The sequence below is a fragment of the Pagrus major genome, chromosome 8 (assembly GCF_040436345.1).
Source record: "Pagrus major chromosome 8, Pma_NU_1.0".
In the NCBI taxonomy this organism is placed as follows: Eukaryota; Metazoa; Chordata; class Actinopteri; order Spariformes; family Sparidae; genus Pagrus; species Pagrus major.
Genome location: NC_133222.1, coordinates 22,263,769 through 22,283,460, shown reverse-complemented (window position 1 = coordinate 22,283,460; position 19,692 = coordinate 22,263,769). Strand labels below are relative to the sequence as shown.

The window sequence follows — 19,692 nt, the reverse complement described above, 5'->3', positions numbered from 1 at the left end:
AAGTACCGTCAGAGCCAACGTTGACAGCAAAGATCAAATCAGAGAGGTGTTGGATGAGAGAAACACAGTGACAGCAGAGTATCAGGTACACTGAAAGCCAAAGATATATCTGAGATTTTTGGAAAATAAAGTAGAAATAAAGTTTTGAAAACAAGAAAAAGTTGAAATAAAGTAATATGAAAAAACCTGGTTTTCGAAGAAAAAGGCTTAATATAAAAAGTATTACTGAGTGTAAAGTCGTCGAATAAAGTTGTTTTATTCACAAATTTTAACATTCTGACAACCTTTTTATGTTTTTCCAGACTTAAGTTTAATTTTTTTTTTATGATTCCACAAGAAGAACGTTTAGATATTACAGGAATAGCAAGATCTAATATTTTCAGAATAAAGTGGCAATTTTTAGGGCAGAATTTTAGCAGAAACTTGTTTTAAAATTACATATAATGAGGTTGAAATTTGTTTAGTTGTTTTTATCATTTTTAGAATAGGATAGAAAAAATAAGTAAAGTAATAACGCTATCACTCAAATGTATCTTTACCTTTGTTTTCTGTGTGTTTTGTCTCTTTTTTAATGAATAAAGTACTTAAAATGTGAGAGTAAGGAGGTGGAGGGAGAGTCTGTAACATTGCCTGTACAAAAGCGTACTAAAAGAACAAATACACTTAATAAAAGGTGAAAAGGCAACCAGATGAAGATGTTGATAAACAAAAGTTCCACAATGCTGAACACCTGTGCTGCTAAATAATCCAATAAACCAAGTTGTGTTTGATGGTTCACAGATAGTTGTTGGAAAATTACTTTAACTGGTTTGTTTTCAGGCTGGATGGGGATCAACAGTTGCCTGGCCCAGTTCAAGAGTCATTAAGAAAAGTTTCCTCTCATTAACCTAATTAATTTTCCTCCGACAGTGAACGCACCTGTACTGTTCCTTTGCCACACTGATGATGGAGGATGCTGAGTGACGGGTAAGAACAGCTCTCCCTGGTGGAGAAAAGCCTGCTTAGGAAAACCTGAGACAAAAACTTCTTCCACAGCAGCCGTGACGTTTAAAACCAGGAAATTTCAAAATGTGTTTCCATGACAACTGGGCAAAGGTCATAAACTGTTAAGATAAGACTGGAAGTTACCATACAGCCTATAAATGAACCTTGTGGCGAGATTCTTTTGTTGTCGTCTTAAGACTTGTTCCTGTGTAACTGTGACACATATTGTCCTCTTTCAAATCTGTTTTCTAATATACATTTAAAGCTGTTTTGTTTCCATATCCTTTTTGTTGGTTTAATTTGCCTCATTTATTTGATTTAATTTTACTGAAAGGGACAATACCATTAGACAAAAACAACAGAGGGTATAGGAAACTCTAACAAAAAATAAAACAAAACAATTTAAACTTAACAAAAATACAGGTCTACACATAAAATAAATACGTAAGTTAATTCTGAACTGTAGAAATAAAAAAGTGACAATACGCAACATTTTTAACTTTAATTATTGACATTAAAAAATTCCCAACAATAATGTTCTCAGGATTCCTTAGAGAGGTATAATCACTGTTCCCGTTTATTACTACTGTCTTTCTTTTGTGTCTTTTCTTTCTCCTTTCTTTAGTCTATCCTAATGAATATATTTTATTTATCTTCTTCACTTGCTAAACATTAAAAGAAAAAGAAAAAGAACAATCACCAACGGCTATATTGAACTTTTTACACTTTTTTGTGACTAAAAATCAATCAAATGAGTCAATCAGTGTTTCATGTATTAACTATTCTTTATTAATTTGAAAGTTTATTTTATTTATTTTTTGATTTTTTTCAAAAAACAAACTTTTAATTCAAAAGGATGTGAAGTTTTTAAACCCGGAAACCAGTGGCCACTCATTGGACTACAATCCCCACAACTCTGCCTACTCTCCTGCGTCATACAGTTCAACCAATGGCTGAATCCGTCTGAGTCGCGTGACCCGCAGTGCAGGAGATTTGAATTGTTTGTGTGCTTATGTGTGTTTTTCTTGACGCAGTTTGAATGCGGAGCAGAAAAGTATATTTGTGAGTTTTCAGAGGAACTTGAGGTTTGTAGTTTTTGCTTTAATTAGACAGCCACTCTGTGTGAGTCCCGTGAGCCGCTGAATGATCCAGACTTCATGTTTAAAGCTATTATCTGTTAACGTTTGATTTAAGCGAGCTAGCTGTCGAACTGAAGGGCTAGCAGGCTAACGTTAAAGTTAGCAAGGCGATTGACGTTCACGTTTAAATTCCCTCTTTCCCTTGTTTGCCAGTGTTTGTGTGAAATGTTGTCATTATAGTTTAATGTCAGAGCTGAATGTGCTGCTGCAGGTCTGAACCGGATCAATCTGTTTCCCTCAGAGAAGAAGTAACAGCGGGATGGAGTGTCGAGCTAACAGCGGTAAGTTAGCTAACACTCACTGACCCTGAGCCAGCATTTAGACACACTGAGCGCCACGTTCATGTGTTTTATTAACCGTTTCATGCACAATGTCCCTGAACAGATCTGTTCTTCCTGACTGATGAGAAGTTTGACTTCGATGTTACTCTGTCACCTGCCAGGTAGGAAACACATGTTTCTGTTAAACTGCGGAAGTATCACCAGGGCCACAATCACCAATGCTGATATTGTTATATAGTCATCATTAAAAGCTGCTACTGTCACGTGAAGGCATCATTAACAGACTGCTTCTGAATAAATTTCTATTAACACCAAAAAGGTTTAACTACTGCAGCTTTATCCTCTTCTTAAAATCTCTAAATTGAGTTTTAGCTGCCAAAATCAAGTCCAAGGATCATCCTTGTCAACCGCCCTCCAAGCTACATTCACAAAATCTATAAACACAAATTTTAAATCTGAATAGAATCAAAAAGGCAATGAAATAGGGCTGCACAACACATCATGTCAAGTGAGGCAAATGAACATAAACATGACAAGCAACAACTTCTACAGGAGATGTCTGTCTAATATTACACAATAAATCTTATTAAGAAGAGAAAGATGGAAGAAAAAATCTTCACTGAAAGATTTTCATAAGATAAGATAATCTTTTATTAGTCCCACAATGGGGAAATTTGCAATATTACAGCAGCAAAAGGGATAGCAAAAATAGAGAGCATTAATGAAAAACTGTAGTAATAAATAAGTAAAAAATATAGAAAATATAAGTGAAAAAGCAGTAGAAACAATATAAACAATTTAAATAAAAAACAAAAAACTCCCAAAATATTTACACTATTGCACATTGACGATTGCACAGTTTGAAGTTGGTTTGGTGTGTGTCTGGCGTGGAAGAAGCTCTCCAGTGCTCTCAGAGTGTCCTGCCTAGGGTGGGAGTCATTCTCCATTAGGGATAATAGCTTAGGTATCATCTTCCCCTTCTGCCACCACCTGCACTGAGTCGAGGGGGCATCCCAACACAAAGCTGGCCTTCTTGATCAGTTTGTCTAGTCACTTCCTGTCAACAGTCGTGATGCTGCTGCCCCAGCAGACCACTCTATAGACAATGGCTGATGCCACAACAGAGTCAACAAATTCCCGATTGAATAAATTGAATAAACAAACTTTCCTCAAATGAAAACACAATTTCATACAGTTATACTTTGTTTATATTCGTATGACCCTTCTAAATAGCTAGCTGTCTCGCTTCAAACAGTGTTTTCAGGACCTTATTCCCCTCAAGGAAGGCTCGTTTATATGGAAATTTGTTGCTTGTGATTGACATGCAGGCTCTGTATGCATATCGAACCATCAGATCATTCCAGATTATGTTTATCAAACAAAGCAGGGCCTGCAAAAAACACTCAAAACACACTCCCCTAAAAAATCACCCCAATCATTCTGTAATGATTTATTCTTTCCAAATTAAATTTATCTGGAGGAAAATCCTGTGTTCTTTTTATATTGCAATATATATTGCAGAAAATTTTAAAAATGACATCGGTTCTTTCCAATATCAATCAGGAATGGACGACTCTAAGTTTGTCAGTTCACATATGGCTTTAACATGCATCTAGAGTGACCACTTGGGATCAGATCTCACTTCCCCGCTCCATAAATCACGTACATAACTGGGACAAACAGACACTAAGAAAAACCTCATGCACAACATTTGCTGTGTGTGTGCAACCTTAATGGACACTGCTGCCCCACAATGAAGTGCACAAAGGTAATGGAGGAGATGCTCAAAGTTGGAAAAGTGTTATTAAATTTCAGATGGTGTTGAGACAGCTCCAGAGAGATCTTGGGACAACAAAATCTCAAGTATTAAACTTCTGATTAAACCTTTTAGCCTCTTTGCAAGTTTAAGTGGCAATGGCTATCTAAAGACTGTTGGCACATTATATTATTTAATATATGATATCAGGTCCCTGTTAATCGCAGAGTATCTGTCTTGTAGAACTGATAAATAAATGATACAGAGATTAGATCTACATAACATGTGTTGTTCATGTTATATTACCATTATGAAGGGAAGTTTTTTTGTTTTGAAAAATCTAAATGGTGACATCTGCTGGTGGACTACTGGTACTACAATAAATGGAAGAATTTAATGTAAGATTTCATGAATATTTGTTAAATCTTTTTGTTTCGATTTACAAATCTTATCGTATTAAAAACATGATAAGAATGCAAATAAGAATAAAAAAAAGATTGAGCTCAGTTTTGTGGTCGTCTTGTTCATCTTTCTTGAGCTCTTTGTGTCCCTCTCTCAGCTGTGATGTCAGTGATGTGTCTCTCTGCTCTGCAGCTCCAAAGATGATGATGATGATGAAGATGAGGTGTTCGTGGGTCCAGTCAGCCATACGGAGAGGTGTGTCTCTGTTAAAGTGGCAACCCGGCTTGAGGACAGCCGGACTGGCACATTGGGGAGCTGGAGCCCGCTGTCTGGGGATCAGCTGGAGGCTGTGTGTCAGGAAGCCCACAGACTAGCCGACCAGCTGCAGGGCAGCGAACCGAGCCGGCCACACAGCGAGGGCGATAAGACCACCAACATGAACACTGACACCACAACCGACAGGGAGGAGTTCGTGCAGGACGTTGAGGCTAAACTGGGTGTGCTTGGTCAAACTGCCAGTTCACTCAGTCCCATCAAACGCGAGACCTTCTGTGTCCAGGACAGTCCCATGAAGCAGCTGCCTCCCGCTGTCCAGCGCCGCCTGCTGAGAGGAAGCAGCATCGGCGCAGCCTCATCCACCCGCCCTGCCAGGGCAGCCTCATCCACCCGCCCTACCAGCGCCACTTCATCCACCCGCCCTGCCAGGGCAGCCTCATCCACCCGCCCTACCAGCGCCACTTCATCCACCCGCCATGCCTCTGCCAACACAAGTTTATTCACCCACCCTGCTCCATCCACCAGACTCAGCACCTCCAGCCCTGTGGCCACGGCCAAAGCTCAGCCGAGGACGGGGCTGCGAGGGAAAGCCACACTGGGCGTTGTGCTGCCGAGCAAACCGGCTGCCCCAACAACTTCTTGTTCAGCCAGCAAGAGCAGAGTGGAGAAAACTAGACTACAACCGCCAAGCAAAGTAGGGAAAGAGTTTGTTTTTACTTTTCAAATCTCTGCTGACAAACTCAGCTATAAAAGAAGTCTATAAAAGACACTGATTATCATACAGATAAGTTGATGTCAGCTCTTTTATTCTCTGTTTCAGGCAGTGGGGGGTTGGAGGCGTAGCCCGTCATCTCGCTCCTCCAGCAGGGCAGAATCAAGTGAGGATCTGCTCTCTGATTCGGCGAGCGTGGCGTCTGACATCAGCGACTCTTCACTCAACTCCAGTCTGTTGGGAAAACGCACGCTGGTTCCGCCCACCAAGGTAACACAGCTGTTTAAAACTGATTTTGCTTGATTTATCATGTAGATGTGATCATCTTGATGATGTATTTATGTATATTATCATTGACATCCTGACATGGTGTGGAGATACCTGATAGTGTTTTCTCCGTCAGAGTGTTGTGAGGAACCTGTCAGGTGTGAAAGCTCCACCCCTTCAGAACAGGAGGGTGTCAGACAGGAAGAACACGTCCTCATCTTCGTCCTCGGTGTCCAGCTTCAACTCCAGCATATCTATCTCCCCCGCTAAAGGTATGCTAACTGCTAAAAGCTAACAGTTACCAGTCAGTGTGACAGTAGAGCTACATCAGTTTACAGACTAACAGTTATCCATCCCCTCTGCAAACAAGTCAAACTCTTACAGAAGCTCTGTAACTGTTAGCTGACTGGACACTAAACTGTTAACTGCCCCAGTACCTCCTGCTCTCATCATCCAATCAGAACGTGCAGCAGTACAGGTGTTGTGTCTCCCCTCAGGTAAACTGAACTCTTCTTTAAACCGGAGTATGAGCAGCTCCACTGGCCTCGCCCCCAGCAGCATCAGCAGACCAGCGAACAACAGCAGACCGCGTCGTTCTACCATCTACTCTAAGGCAGAGCCAGCGTCCTCCACCGCCGGACGCCGCTCGCTGTCTGTCCAGGCCAAGAAGCCACGTGAGGCAGAATGCATCAAAGCCACAAGGTCCACACCGCTAAAGAGAGCTGAGACCACGCCTCTTCAGGTGACGCCCGCCAAGAGAGTTTTGGAGAGGACCGCCTCGATCCCCTCCACTGCCTCAGTCCGACCGCAGAGTGGACTGAAGACCAGATCTAAACCTGAGGCCCTGGTCCCACCCACACCCAGTGGAGGGGTCAGAGCAGTTCCTCCCGTAGACGGTAAGATGATGATGATGATGGTGGTGATGACGGAGCTGTCAGTTTAATGTCTGTTAATCACGTGAGTTTACATCAGTTTGTTTTATCCTGGAGTTCATTGAGAAATCTGTTTGTGTTTAGAGAATGGCACAATTTGGATTCCTTTAATCTCTATAAACAGATATCTGGATATGAATAAGGAATCTGTAGATAGTCTTTTGGTTTCCGTTTGTAGTCTGAGGAGTATTGATCAATATCAATCATGTTTGAGTGCATTTAGGTTACATGCAGGTATACAGCTCATGTGGAGAGCAAAAGAGACCCAAGGCATTGGCTGAAATGCTAAATTGTCGATTGTCAACCGGTTCCAAGATTGCTAATCAAACTGTAAACAATGAGCAGCACACGGAAGAGGAAGTCTTGGTCCGGATATCTGTTATCTTGATATCCCCTGGCTCCACCGGAAGCCCTGAAACCTAAACTGTTGCGCCCAGAGACTTAAGCGCCATCAGATGATAGCCAGTGGGTTCCCAGATTGGAAGTCTTTCAGTCAGTTTAAAAAACATCAGACCAAACTCCAGAGACAAAAATATGATTTCTGTTCCTGAAGCCTGAACTCAGTCACAGCAGCCAATCATCAGCTGCACCACAAATACTATAGTCAGAGCTGCTAAGTTAGACTTGCCACTTCCATTTTACAGCAAAGATGATGGTCAGTGTGGTTGTGTGGTAAATAAGGACAAACTCTATTTGAAAGTTTTAGCACCGAAAGGAAAGACTTCGTCATCAGGACTGAACTGATCAGTTTTAATTTAAATATTGTGGTTCAAACTAAGACAAGCCTTCAGTTTCTATATTTGATTCTCTGATACACCTGTCTGTCTGTCTCCATCTGTTTTTGTGTTTTGTCAACAGATATCTCACTGAAGCCAAAGAGGTTGATGTCAGCGAGCAGCGTGGAAAGGTAGATGACATCACACCAACATTGTCCACATGTAGTCAGCTGTACATTTAACTTATTCACGTGTATGAAACTAACACTAATGAAATTGTTCAGGACTTCAGGGAAAAAATCTACTAAAAAATCTTTTTTTTTTACAAGTCATAACTTCTGTAAATGAAACATGCCCAACAACAGAGAACAGGCAGCCATATATGAGTTCGCAGGTCTCACAAGTTTTTTTTTTGTATGTCTGAACAGGTGGCATTTAAACTGGTTGAAATACAGCAAGTTTGTGTGATTAAAGAGGTGACCTGGAAAATGTCATGGAAAAAAGAATGACAGGTTTAGAGTAGGGATATGATGATGTTCTTACACAAGGCCCAAAGTGTTTTGCTGAGATGCATTAAATGGTAAAATGGTCCCCTGGTAAAACTGACCAACTCATCATAATCAATGGCAGCCAGGTGAGACATGAGGGAACTTTAAGTACTGAGGAATATTTCTAGATAGTAAATGTGTCATCCAGGTTTTTGTTTTTTTTAAAAAAAGAAGAAACATCTGCAGCATCTGTCCTGTTGCTCTGTGCTGCGTCTGAAGTCTGACATTTGGTTTTGCTGGGTCTACTACTTTTCTGTCAGATCAGTGATGTCATCAATAAACACCTTCCTCCCCTGTAGTCTTCCTCAGAAGCCCTCTGCTGGTCCTCTGACGCCCTCTGCTGGCAGCTGCAGGTCGCTGCAGGTGAAGGCGCGTCGTCCCTCCGCCCTCCCCACCCCCATGAGGCGCAGGATGTCAGCCATCCCTGTCGCCACACCAACAAATCAGAACCGCCACACAAGACCTCCACCCACCTCTGACTCTGACCCCGCCCCCTGTCCCACCTCTGCGAAAAGGGAGAGAAGCTGCAGGTGAGCACCCTTGACATCTAAGGGGCTGTGGTCCTACTGCGTCAAATCACCTTTCTGTTACCATGACAACACGTGCAGAGGTCTCACTTTGTTGTTGTTTCTGTGTAGCCCCGCCCCCACAGGCACACAGGAGGTGGAGCCTGTTGATGCTCCTGAAATCCAGCCCTTCTGCCTGGAGGAGGAGGAGGTGTCCCCTACTGCCCCGCCCTCCAGCCCTCCACAGCCTGACCAATCAGAAAGCACTGATAATGAAGCGCTGAGTCAGGGCGAATCACTGCCTAACAAAAACCTGATCGAACTGGAAACTACAGAGGAAAGCAACAACAAGACACAGGAGGTCAGAGGTCACATGATCACCAGCTGTATTTGACTTGATCGCTTTCTATCATCTATCATTTTTTTTTACTTTTATTGTTGAACTTGAACTGTCCTTTGGCTGCCGTGACGCACAAATTTCCCTGTTTGCGGGACTAATACAGGAATTCTGATTCTGATCTGTCATAACTGTTTGCATTCAGGAGTGGTCAGATATTTAATTCTGATATCTGATATTAAATGTACTTAAGTAAGAACTTTCACTACCATATACTGTGTATGAGTCGATCGATTATCGGCCTGGTGAATTATCAGATCCAATATTCTGCATTTTTCTAGTTATTGGAATTGGTGTGGTTTTTTTTTTTTTTTTTTTTTTGGACTAGAGTGAAGCCAAAACATCTCGATCGTCTCATGGTGGCTGGCTGCAGTATTGCAGTTATATACGTTTTATGGAAAAACCCTAAAATATTTACTCACAGAACACAGAACTCATTCTGCTGTCACAGACTGAAGGTACATGTTCCTGAACTGAGTCGTGACGAGCTTCATCCTCATCCTCGGTTCAATCTGACCAGCTGCTTCCTTCAGGAGAAACCCACAGATCTTGATCACTCTGACGCTCTCTTGCTCTTCTCTCCTCAGGTTCTCCTGTTGGATCTTCCAGCTCCGACTCTGCAGCCTCAAGAGAAACTGCTCATCGACTTGACCAACACCCCCAACCTGATCCGGACCAGCAACAAGTCCTGCACCACAACTCAGGTAACTAACACCAGAGTCCTTATAGGCCAGTCTTGCCACTCGATAGCCATCGAGACATTTTCTCCCAGGCAGTTATTTTGGGCTAAAACCAGGCCCCATCTCACCTGGTTATATCCACAGATTGGATTTATTTGATTTGTCTGCTGGGGATCTTTAAATAAAACCTGTTTGTTTTGCTCCAGCAGCTGATCGACCTGAGCTCTCCACTCATCAAGTGGAGTCCAGAAGACAAAAGGGAGAACAACGCTCCACTCATCAACCTGTCCTTCTGATTCTCCTGGAGACCTGGATCTGATGGTGTCGGCAGTAAACTGGACTCGGCAGATTTCTGTCTTCAGAAACTATAATAATAATCCAATTAACAGAGATTTTATCAGTGAAGTCTTTACTGAAGTATTATGATTTAAATGATGAAAATATTCAAAGGTTGCTGAAGTTTTTCTGCACCTGATTTGTACTTTTATTTGTTTCCGTCGTGCTGCTCTTATTGATGTCTGAATAAATGTTGTTAATGTCACTACTGTAAACACTCAGGCTGCTGTGTGCTGATGTGCTGCTCTGTCCACCAACATGGAAACCTGATTTTTCATAAATATTTCTGAACATGTAACGGTTCATTAAGATTATAAGCCAGGCTAAAATGTAGGAGAAAGCAGAATGGTGAGGCTGCAGCTAACCAGGTTACACACACAAAAAACATGCATATACCAATTACTTATTAAACATCTGACCAGTGTTCAAACAGTAATATGAAATAGACGGTGAGAGAAAGAAAGAAAAACATTTCACTCATTGTGTTATTTTGTAGCGTGCACTGTAAAATGTCAAGTCAAGCCCTACAGATTAATCACAATAACTGTTGGATTATCAATACTGTTTTAATTTGCATGTGACAGGACCCCTTCAGCACCCCTCCCTCAGTCATGGCATCGCCCCCCCACCTGTACTTCGGCTCCATGCTTGCAACAACAGAATGCATGGTGTTGCAAGACAGCAACCGCAAATTACGATTTTGCTAATGCTTTACATAAATTACAATTAATTATTTCCCTTGAATCAATATGTGTGTTAATCGACCCGCTCTTACCTGATCAGGAATGGGTTTCACTGAGTTATTGTACTGACTGAGGTCACAATTGTCTGCACAATAACCTTTATTAATGCCATAATAGTACTAATATTTTGAGCTATAATTATAATCTTACATGATAATGATTGAGATTTTACTGATGATGGTTTATTGGAACATGTGATTAGTTGATGGTGGGTCACTATATTTAGCCACATCTGTGTATCAGGACAGCTGTTGTGGTGTTGGAGAACCCCCTGATGCAGCACAATCAGGTTAACTGCACAGATCTAATGAATGTAGAAGCGGGTACAAGCATCAATATGCGAACGGTTTAGCTGTAGCTCTGTTTCACAGAGTTTGTTTAGTTTCTCCTCATGATGCAACAACTCAGTCTGGGATATTGCAGTTACACTTCACTTCAGTAGCCTACGTGGTCCATATCCTTTGACTTTGATAATTATCGATAAATATGATTTTCCTTTCCTTTTAGAAAGAGCGAGAAGGCCGGAGGGGGAGTGAAAGTGAAAGAGTGCACAGGAAATGAACTTGCTGTTGTGGGTGCTCTCTTCATGTCTGTGACAGATTCTACACATACAGCGACATTAAAACTGTAGTCAGACGTTGATTTGATGTCCATATGACTGTCAACAGATCGTGTTCAGGTCGATTTTTGCTGAGAACCGCGCGCGTGTAGAAATAGGCGAGACTTCGAATCTCTAGATGACGTGATGCAGCAGCCACACCTGACACACACGTGTGAAGCGCGCCTCATGCATCCAGTGTGTCCAGCCTGTAAGACCTTACAGTAAAATCATTACTGCATAAAGTTCCGTTTTAATTAGTCTTTATTAGTAGAAAACATTATATTTGAGAAAAACAGGCCATAAATGTTCAAGAATCTAAAAGCATGCATTATCAGACCGCTTTTGCTAAACCTAGAATTCTAATATAAAGCTGCTTCAGATAGATCATTGTGTCATCAATAGTTCACTTCGCAACTTACACATTTTAACTGTGTATCTTTTATTGTTTTTATGTTTATCATAATTTCTTGTATTTATCATGAAATTTCATTCAGCAGTGCAGAGATGCCTCGTAAAGAGAGGGGATTGAAACAAAATGAAATGAAGCTGGAGCACAACACATTTTTTACATATTTGTTTGAAAAATGACTTGAAAAAATCTGTTACCAAACTAGTTGTCAATAAATTTTCTTTTGATCGACTGATCAACTCATTGTTTCGTCTCCAGGTCCATGTGCCCCCTTTAACTTTGAGCATCTGCCCTTCTGAAGGTCTCTGTACAGCCCTGGTTAAGATGATCCATAAGGATGTTGCACTTGCTGCTTTGTCGGCACTTTGCAATGCCGATGTAACATCTATTCAAAAACTTAGAGCCCAGGATGGTGCTGCCAGTGCTGGCCCTGGTGAAGGACCCGCACGACAGCAGCTGTTCGTCCATAATCTCATCTCTTCAGTCTTGGATGCAGATGTAACCTGGTAATTATTGGAGATGGGACTTTTTGTAACTGTCTATCCTGAGAAGATGTTTCTGAAAATTGCATATACTATGGTTATATTCTACAACAGTCATTAGAGAGTTTATGAATACCTTTTCTTATTTGCAGAATGTGTTGTGTGAGAAAAAATTCAGATCTGAATGAGTGCAAGCACTAATGTGTTTTTAAATTGCATTTCCCTCCCTTACACTGCAGCCCGGTGTCAGGAAACAACTTTGTCCACCTGCAAAGACATTTGAAAGGTGATGCACTGTCACCAGGCCTGTCACCTCTGCTCCTGTACGCATGTAAATTGAGGCTTCCAACTCCGAGTCTCATCATTGAAGAGAAGGAATTCTTTGACCCCGGATTTGACTATGATTTCACAGGGTTGAAAGACACTGTGACTTATTACAGAGGTGAAGAGGTGTATGAACGCCCATGTGGTTGGCAGCGTTTTGCCATCAAGGTGATTATGCATCTGTTTTATTTGCCATTAAATCCAAGAATTTCCTTTTAGCTCTTTTGTGAAATACAACTGAGAAATTGGCTGAATGTGAAAAATGATGAACATACTTCGGTAATGCTCAAACATACTACAAGGAACTTTCAACTGGTTATAAAACAGTCTCAGTTTAATGCTGATGTCTGTATGTGACCTACATAAGCAAATGAGACCATCAGATAGAAGATTGGCTATTCTGTCTATTATTGTAGTTATTCTGCCTGCCAGAGGGTACGATTCCAACTTATCAGGATAAGTCATAAAATTAAAACAACGGAAAACAATCTGTTCTGTAGTCTTGTGGTACGGCAGTTTAGTTTAATTTGTTTCACCATTTTTAATATTACAGTTATTAATCTTATAACTCATCATCAGCTGTTTAAAAAAGAAATATAGTATAAGAATTGGTTGCCGCTTTCTGTCTCTCCCTTTCAAAACAAATACGCACACTAGCCAGTTCAAGATGTGAATTTTTGTTATGAAATCCCTGAACATCCGAACAGCAGTCAACACATGAAATGCTCTGACAAATAGGGAAAAAATCCAGTATCTCTGGCAGTAGCATGCAAGCGCCAGCCTTTAAAGCCAACTTTCTTTAGTGGCCAAATAGTGTAATTACAACATCACGTGATGCACTTTGGCCCAAAAAGACTTTCTCCCATAAGCTTACGTTGTGAAAGAAGGAACTGTAAAACTGTCGATATTTTTTCTTTTAGCATCACAACCCCCGCGAAACAACTCGTTTCACCGTCATAATTGGAGCCATTCGGTCCAATAAAATTTGGAAAGTCTATAGGAGAGAAAGTGCAGCCAAAATTTCCCAATGCTAACATGCTAGCTTGACAGTGGTGAGCGTTAACAATTGTCATAATCGTTATTTACGAGCTGGCACTATTCCAAAATTAGCTAGGCGTCGCCAGATGACATCATACGCCAGCTAACTAATTGATGACGTCATCGCGCTTCATTTACATAAAGTTTAGTGGTTGTGTCGGTTGCAGTGGGGGATCACTTTAAGCCATATAAAAGGTAGATAGAGAAATTTCCACCAAATAATCACTCGCTGCATTCACTACAGGGACATTGAATATCTGAAGTAAAACATCTACAAAGGGAGAAGATCAAATGAATTATTTAAAGATCACACACACAGCTGAATCAGCAATTAACCTCACTGTTTCATCTTCGAATAGCAGAGACCAACAAAACACTTCTGAGTCACATGTAAATATTTTGTCGCAGGTTCTGGATAAGTACAGTGATGGAAATGTCTGGCTGGGAAATCGACACCGTAGCACCCAGTCAGTTCCAGGAGAGTGGCCTGTGTCCTACCAGGGACATCAAAGACAGGCGCAGGTTGCATCATCGAGGGATTCTACGAGGTTCAATGGTTTGATTATATATAGATTATTATCAGTGGTAAATGTTAATCCAGGAGAGTGTAACACTTTTGTTACTGCACTATTATATTTACTTCAACATACTTGAGTGAGTGAGTAGGTTTCTTCCACCTTTTTTTTTGTTTAATTTTTATTTTTCTTAACATGCCAAGTTTTTCCTCACTTGAATTGAAGGTCTAAGGACAGAGGATGTCGCTCACTGTACAGATTGTAAAGCCCACTGAAGCAATGTTATTCTGATTTTGGGCTCAATAATAAGGTTGATTTGATGTTATTTGAGCACATTGGGCTCTTATGTAGTTTCCCTTACCTTGAAATTTTCCCATCTGTTTTTTGAGCACACAGTGCAAACAGTTGGGAGGTTCATTCAAGTGAGGCAGCATAAAGTGAGTTGTTGATATTTTGGTAGAGAATACAAACCATGTGTTTGTGTGTTAGCTCAGAAATGTCTCACAACCACGTTTATTTCTGTTTCTGCCACACGGTCAATCTGCTGCCTACCTGATGGTTTATTCAACAAGGGCAAAGTAAATACTGGGAGAAAAATGTGCATCAACAACATAAAAATAAATTGTATGGCATTAAAAACATGTTTAATGTGGTCAAAGCAGAACGTCTAAATGTTTGTCTTGAAACAATTAGATTTTATGCTGCCCTGACTGACTTCAGGTCATTTTGCAGTATCTGAACACCTCCTCCTGATGAAGGTTTGAAACTAAACCTGAAAGCTTGAAACATAAAATAACCTCCTGTCTTTGTTGGGAAAACTATAAGTTAATATGCTTTTAAAAAATAAAAATGTTTTGCAGACCATCATGAAAAAGTCTTGGATCAGAGTTGAATTATTGTATCTACATGATTATCTACAAACCAATCAAAGAGACATTATACCATGAATATTAAACTCTATTTTTTATTTGTTTCAACAGCCAGGGGGTGGTCAGCGCTTTGGCAGGGGGATTTATTCATCTCCATACATTGCTGAGGCGAACGCATATGCCAAAACATTCATCCACGAGGGCAAGAGATACAAAGTGATTCTGCAGAATCGTATCAACCCTCAGAAAAGGCAGAAACACAACAATGGCAAGTACTGGCTGATTCCCATCCCCGCTGGAACATCGAAAAAAGAGGAGCAGCAGAAAGTGCAAGAGTCCATCCGTCCATATGGCCTTCTGCTGAAAGAAATCTAACAGGCTGAGAAAGGTCACAAGAAAATTCCAATATCCGACTACTTTTTTGTTTCCTGAGCTTTATTTTGAAAATCCAGTGGGTGTGTTGTCTTTGAAGCATATATAATGTCTGTTGTAGTCGATGCTTGTGTACTCTCTGATGTTGTTAAATATAACAATGTCCCATTTGCATTTATCAATGATTATATAAACTAAAAATCCCAGCTATATATGGTGTGCATGCTGAAAGGAAGGATCAAATACCTCCGTAAATGTTCTGTATGGAGATTTCTTGTGTTTGTTCCATGTTCCAATAAGCCATACTGCATTTAATAAAGTGAATCTTAAACAAAACTCTTATCAGTGTCCCTGCATACCAAAGAGAAAACAGTGGGTAAACATTTCATTATATTGTGCCTGTGTGCTTTTCCAGAGGTGTTGTGCTATTTGTTTAAGTACTCAAGCAAACACACACAATCAAGTTGTGGCTCGTTTTGAAGGTTACCACTGTTCCTGCAATGGCAAGTTTACATCCATTGGTCAAGTATAACTGAACACAAGATCAAACATTAGACTGAATAGTTTCATCATATGGAGAATCATCTAGCTAAGTCGTGTTAGGCGATACCATGGATGTGGTAGGTTGTTAACGTGGCATTAAAGTCCCCATGAAACAGCTAATAGAATGCTAGTTGCTTTGACATAATTTTCATGCTTCCCATTTCCTGGTTTGGAACCTGGCAACCCAGTGCTGAGTAAGCAAGGACCGCTTACAGAGCTGTCGGCAGCTAACAACCTTTAACCACAGTTAGCGCTTACTTTAGCAACAAAGCTACCGGTAACTGTCGACCAGGAAACTCCATGAACTTCGATACTCTAACTACCGTCATGTTCATGTAATCTTTGAGGTTCGGTCATTTCTATAACGCTTTTCCAATCTACTGATCGTTCAAAGCGCTTTACAACACTTGTCAGATTCACCCATTCACACACACATTCATACACTGATGGCAGAGGCTGCCATGCAAGGTGCCAACTGCTCATCAGGAGCAATTTGGGGTTCAGTATCTTGCTCATGCTCAGATTTTTCATCCTTTTCCCACGCTCTTATTTTTCCACTGAAATACTTCAGAATCATAGTTACAGTTGTGGTTTTTGTGGTACAGAGGTGGGTCTGTTTTTGTTTCTTTCTGGAGCTGGTTAATTTTGACTTAAGGGGCAATCAAATCAACCAGAAGTCTTCTTTTCATTGGAAATGTTATTGAAGCATTTCCAGTGAAGTCTGACTGACTTCTCACTCCCACTGAAGTACTTCAGAATCATAGCTGCATGTGTGCCATGGGTGTGTGCAGGCCTGTTCCTGTTTCTTCCTGGTGTTGAAACTCCTGTGGAACCAGTAACAGAAGCTGTGAACAAGAGCTTTCTCTTTTGAAGTTTTAATAATGGCTTTGCTAAAGCAACACGCCTGTTAATTCCAGCATCTATTTGAACAAAAGAAAAATCAATAATCGAGCTACCTGTTGAGACATCACACCCGTTGCATCATGTTTCTTCATCAGTAATATTATCTGGAGGAGTCTGCCTATAAATACGAGCTCCTTCAGTTATTTTATCGTCTCATCCAGGAAGAAGACAAAGCTTCCCATTTAAAGAAAGCAGGTTGCTACTTTTTTCGACTATAACTAATCGTAAAAATGATCGATAATGAGATTGCACTGGAGGCTTTGGGCATACTTTGCAATGCCAACGTAACATCTGTTCAAAGACAAGCGTCGCCGACTGTTCAATTGCAGTCGTCCAGATCAGCATCACAGAAGTGGCTGGTCATCAAGAAGTTCATCCCTACGATCTTGGATGCAGATGATACCTGGTAATTACAGGAGTTGTAATGTTGAGACGAAAAATGGTTTTAAACAGATTTTACTCAGTCATGAAAAACATGTAAATACAATTGCATTTGCAGAACTTGTTGTGTGGGATATAATTCAGATGTGACTGACTGAAAGCATTGATCTTCATTGAAACAGCATCTCCTCCCTTTACATTGCAGCGAGGTGTCACGTTGCAACTTCGTCTGCCTCCAAGGCGTCCTCGGAGCTGTTCCACCGAGTGCAGGCTTTCGCCGAGTGAACGAGGTGGACATTGGAGCAGTAAAAGACAAAAATCACATCATCGATGAAAATGAATTCTTCGACCCGCAATTCAACCGCGATTACAGAAAATTGAAAGACACCGAGACTTACTACAGGGGTGGAGAGGTGTATGAGCGCCCATGTGGTTGGCAGCGTTTTGCCCTCAAGGTAAATTTGCTTTTGATTTATTTGATTTTTTTCCCACTCATTTGTTACCTGCAGCTGCAAGTTTGTTGATTATTGTGCTCTGTACAAAGAAATTGTTGAATCATTGAAAATCTTTTCATTGCAAATATTGAACTTTGTACCCACACATGGTCAATTACCCACATCACTTTCGTCAACAATTCAATTCACCGCTTCATCTTCAAAATGACAAAAGAGCGGAGACCAACAAAACCTTCTGATGTCACATGTTAATATTTTGTCACAGGTCCTGGATGATTATGATGGAAACGCCTGGCTGGGAACTCGATACCGTAGCACCCAGTCAGTGCCAGGAGAGTGGCCTGTGTCCTACCATGGGACATCAAAGAAAGGCGCTGATGGCATTATCCAAGGACACTACAAGGTTTGATTATATCAGTTTTCAATGTCTGATCTGCCTTTTTAAAATATTTACTCAATAAACATGTTAGCTGTTTTCCCAACTCCTCCTCCTGATGAAGGTTTGAAACTAAAGCTGAAAGCTTGAAACATAAAATGACCTCCTGTCTTTGTCGGGAGGAACTTCACTAAGTAAACATGCTTTTAAAAACTTAAAACTTACTTGCAGACCATCACGAAAAAGCCTTGTGATGACTGCACAACCACAAAGAAATACTGTATTTAACTGTTTATATTGAATAGTTCTCATATGCATCTTGTTTGTAATTGTTTTTAACAGCCAGGCTCAGGTCAGAAGTATGGCCGGGGGATTTACTCTACTCCATACATCAAAGAGGCACTCCAATACGCCAAAACCTTCACCTCCAAGAAGACGGGCAAGAAGTACTCAGTGATTCTGCAGAACCGTATCAACCCTCAGTACAGGCAGAAATACAACAATGACAAGTACTGGCTGATTCCCATCCCCTCTGGATCAGGCGCAGAAGAAGAGCAGAAGATGGTGGAGAGGGCCATCCGTCCTTATGGCCTGCTGCTGAAAGAGGTCTAACAGGGTGAGAAAGGTCACAACAAAATAAATCTGATCGATTATTTGTTTCCTGAGCTTTATTTTGAAAATCCAGTGGGTGTGTTGTCTTTGACACAGAAATTGTCTTCAGTAATCCATGTCAAATACTCTCTGATGCTGTCAAACGGAACAATGTCCCATTTGCATGTACAAATGAGTATATAGCTCCATACTAGTGTGACTTTCTTGCACTGAAATTTCTGCTTTGATAAGCCGTGCTGCAATGAAATAAACCACCTTAAACACATTTGTCATTATTTTTTGTCCATACTAAAGAGAATACAGGGGGTACATGTTTCGTTATAAGAAAAGACAAGAAAAACTTAACTAGATACTCTGGTTACAAATTAAATTTTAATAAAAGCGAACTTCTTCCAATCAATCCCCTGTCTGAGAAGATGCCGGCGTCCTCTTTCCCATTTAGAGTCGTTACAGAGGGGTTTCGATATCTAGGCATATTCATCACTCCTTCTTTTAATGACCTTTTCAACAAAAATTTCCACCCTCTCATTGATAAGTGCAAGCTTGATCTGGCTCGCTGGTCATCCCTCCCTCTCTCCCTATCTGGCAGAGTCAACCTGGTAAAGATGGTGATCTTACCTAAATTTCTCTACCTGTTTCAACATATTCCAATTTTTATCAGGCGATCCTTCTTTCAGCAGCTAGATCAGACAATATCATCATTTCTGTGGTTGAATAAGCCCCCCCGTATTAGAAAAGCTGTATTACAACTCCCCAAAAAGCTGGGCGGTCTCGCACTACCCAATCCTATCCAATACTATTGGGCATGCAACATTAACAAACTCATTAATTGGCTTGACAGAGGAGCTGACACACGCCCCTCTTGGGTTCTGATGGAGCTACGGTCCTCAAAGTTTTCTTTACAGTCCCTCCTTACTGCGCGACTCCCCCTCAAGATTCATAATATCTCACAGAGCCCTGTAGTTACTAACTCACTAAAAATCTGGGTCCAATTTCGCAAACACTACGGCTTGAATGAACCTTCGACTTTAGCACCGGTTGTTAAAAAACATTTATTCCCACCCTCCCTGTCAGACCCCACTTTCACTATCTGGCGTAACAAAGGTTTGCTACATGTTAAGCACCTTTACAAAGATA

The 19,692-nt window shown here is 40.9% G+C and overlaps 2 protein-coding genes and 1 pseudogene across 5 annotated transcripts; all 3 read left to right on the top strand.

The window, feature by feature from the left end:
* The first annotated feature begins 1,967 nt into the window (after nt 1-1,967).
* gtse1 (G-2 and S-phase expressed 1) lies at nt 1,968-10,147 on the top strand. Of its 4 annotated transcripts, none has more exons than XM_073472785.1 (12): nt 1,968-2,069; nt 2,335-2,404; nt 2,508-2,565; nt 4,755-5,532; nt 5,659-5,820; nt 5,954-6,089; nt 6,315-6,713; nt 7,608-7,656; nt 8,313-8,543; nt 8,652-8,880; nt 9,504-9,620; nt 9,806-10,147. In XM_073472785.1, exons 2-12 carry the CDS (start codon nt 2,383-2,385, stop codon nt 9,890-9,892), a joined length of 2,268 nt encoding a protein of 755 aa, XP_073328886.1. In that variant the 5' UTR covers nt 1,968-2,069; nt 2,335-2,382; the 3' UTR covers nt 9,893-10,147. The 4 variants fall into 4 exon arrangements, with proteins under 4 accessions (XP_073328886.1, XP_073328882.1, XP_073328883.1 ...); XM_073472781.1 differs by having other exon boundaries at nt 9,803-10,147; XM_073472782.1 differs by having other exon boundaries at nt 1,978-2,069; nt 2,365-2,404; nt 9,803-10,147.
* Nucleotides 10,148-12,094: 1,947 nt separating this feature from the next.
* LOC141000972 (uncharacterized) lies at nt 12,095-15,498 on the top strand (annotated as a pseudogene).
* Nucleotides 15,499-16,961: 1,463 nt separating this feature from the next.
* LOC141000971 (uncharacterized) lies at nt 16,962-18,820 on the top strand. The gene is made up of 4 exons (XM_073471867.1): nt 16,962-17,137; nt 17,318-17,567; nt 17,833-17,970; nt 18,286-18,820. The coding sequence occupies exons 1-4, from the start codon at nt 16,962-16,964 to the stop codon at nt 18,553-18,555; spliced, it is 834 nt and encodes a 277-aa protein (XP_073327968.1). The 3' UTR covers nt 18,556-18,820.
* The last annotated feature ends 872 nt before the right edge of the window (nt 18,821-19,692 follow it).

Bases quoted from the DNA above. Each gene is read 5' to 3' on its own strand.
- gtse1 (XM_073472781.1), top strand. From the start codon at position 2,383: ATGGAGTGTCGAGCTAACAGCG. The intron at 7,657-8,312 runs GTAGATGACATC...CCTCCCCTGTAG, and splicing joins TCAGCGAGCAGCGTGGAAAG to TCTTCCTCAGAAGCCCTCTG. The intron at 8,544-8,651 runs GTGAGCACCCTT...GTTTCTGTGTAG, and splicing joins AAAAGGGAGAGAAGCTGCAG to CCCCGCCCCCACAGGCACAC.
- LOC141000971 (XM_073471867.1), top strand. From the start codon at position 16,962: ATGATCGATAATGAGATTGCACTGGAGGCTTTGGGCATACTTTGCAAT. The intron at 17,138-17,317 runs GTAATTACAGGA...TTTACATTGCAG, and splicing joins TTGGATGCAGATGATACCTG to CGAGGTGTCACGTTGCAACT. The intron at 17,971-18,285 runs GTTTGATTATAT...TGTTTTTAACAG, and splicing joins TTATCCAAGGACACTACAAG to CCAGGCTCAGGTCAGAAGTA.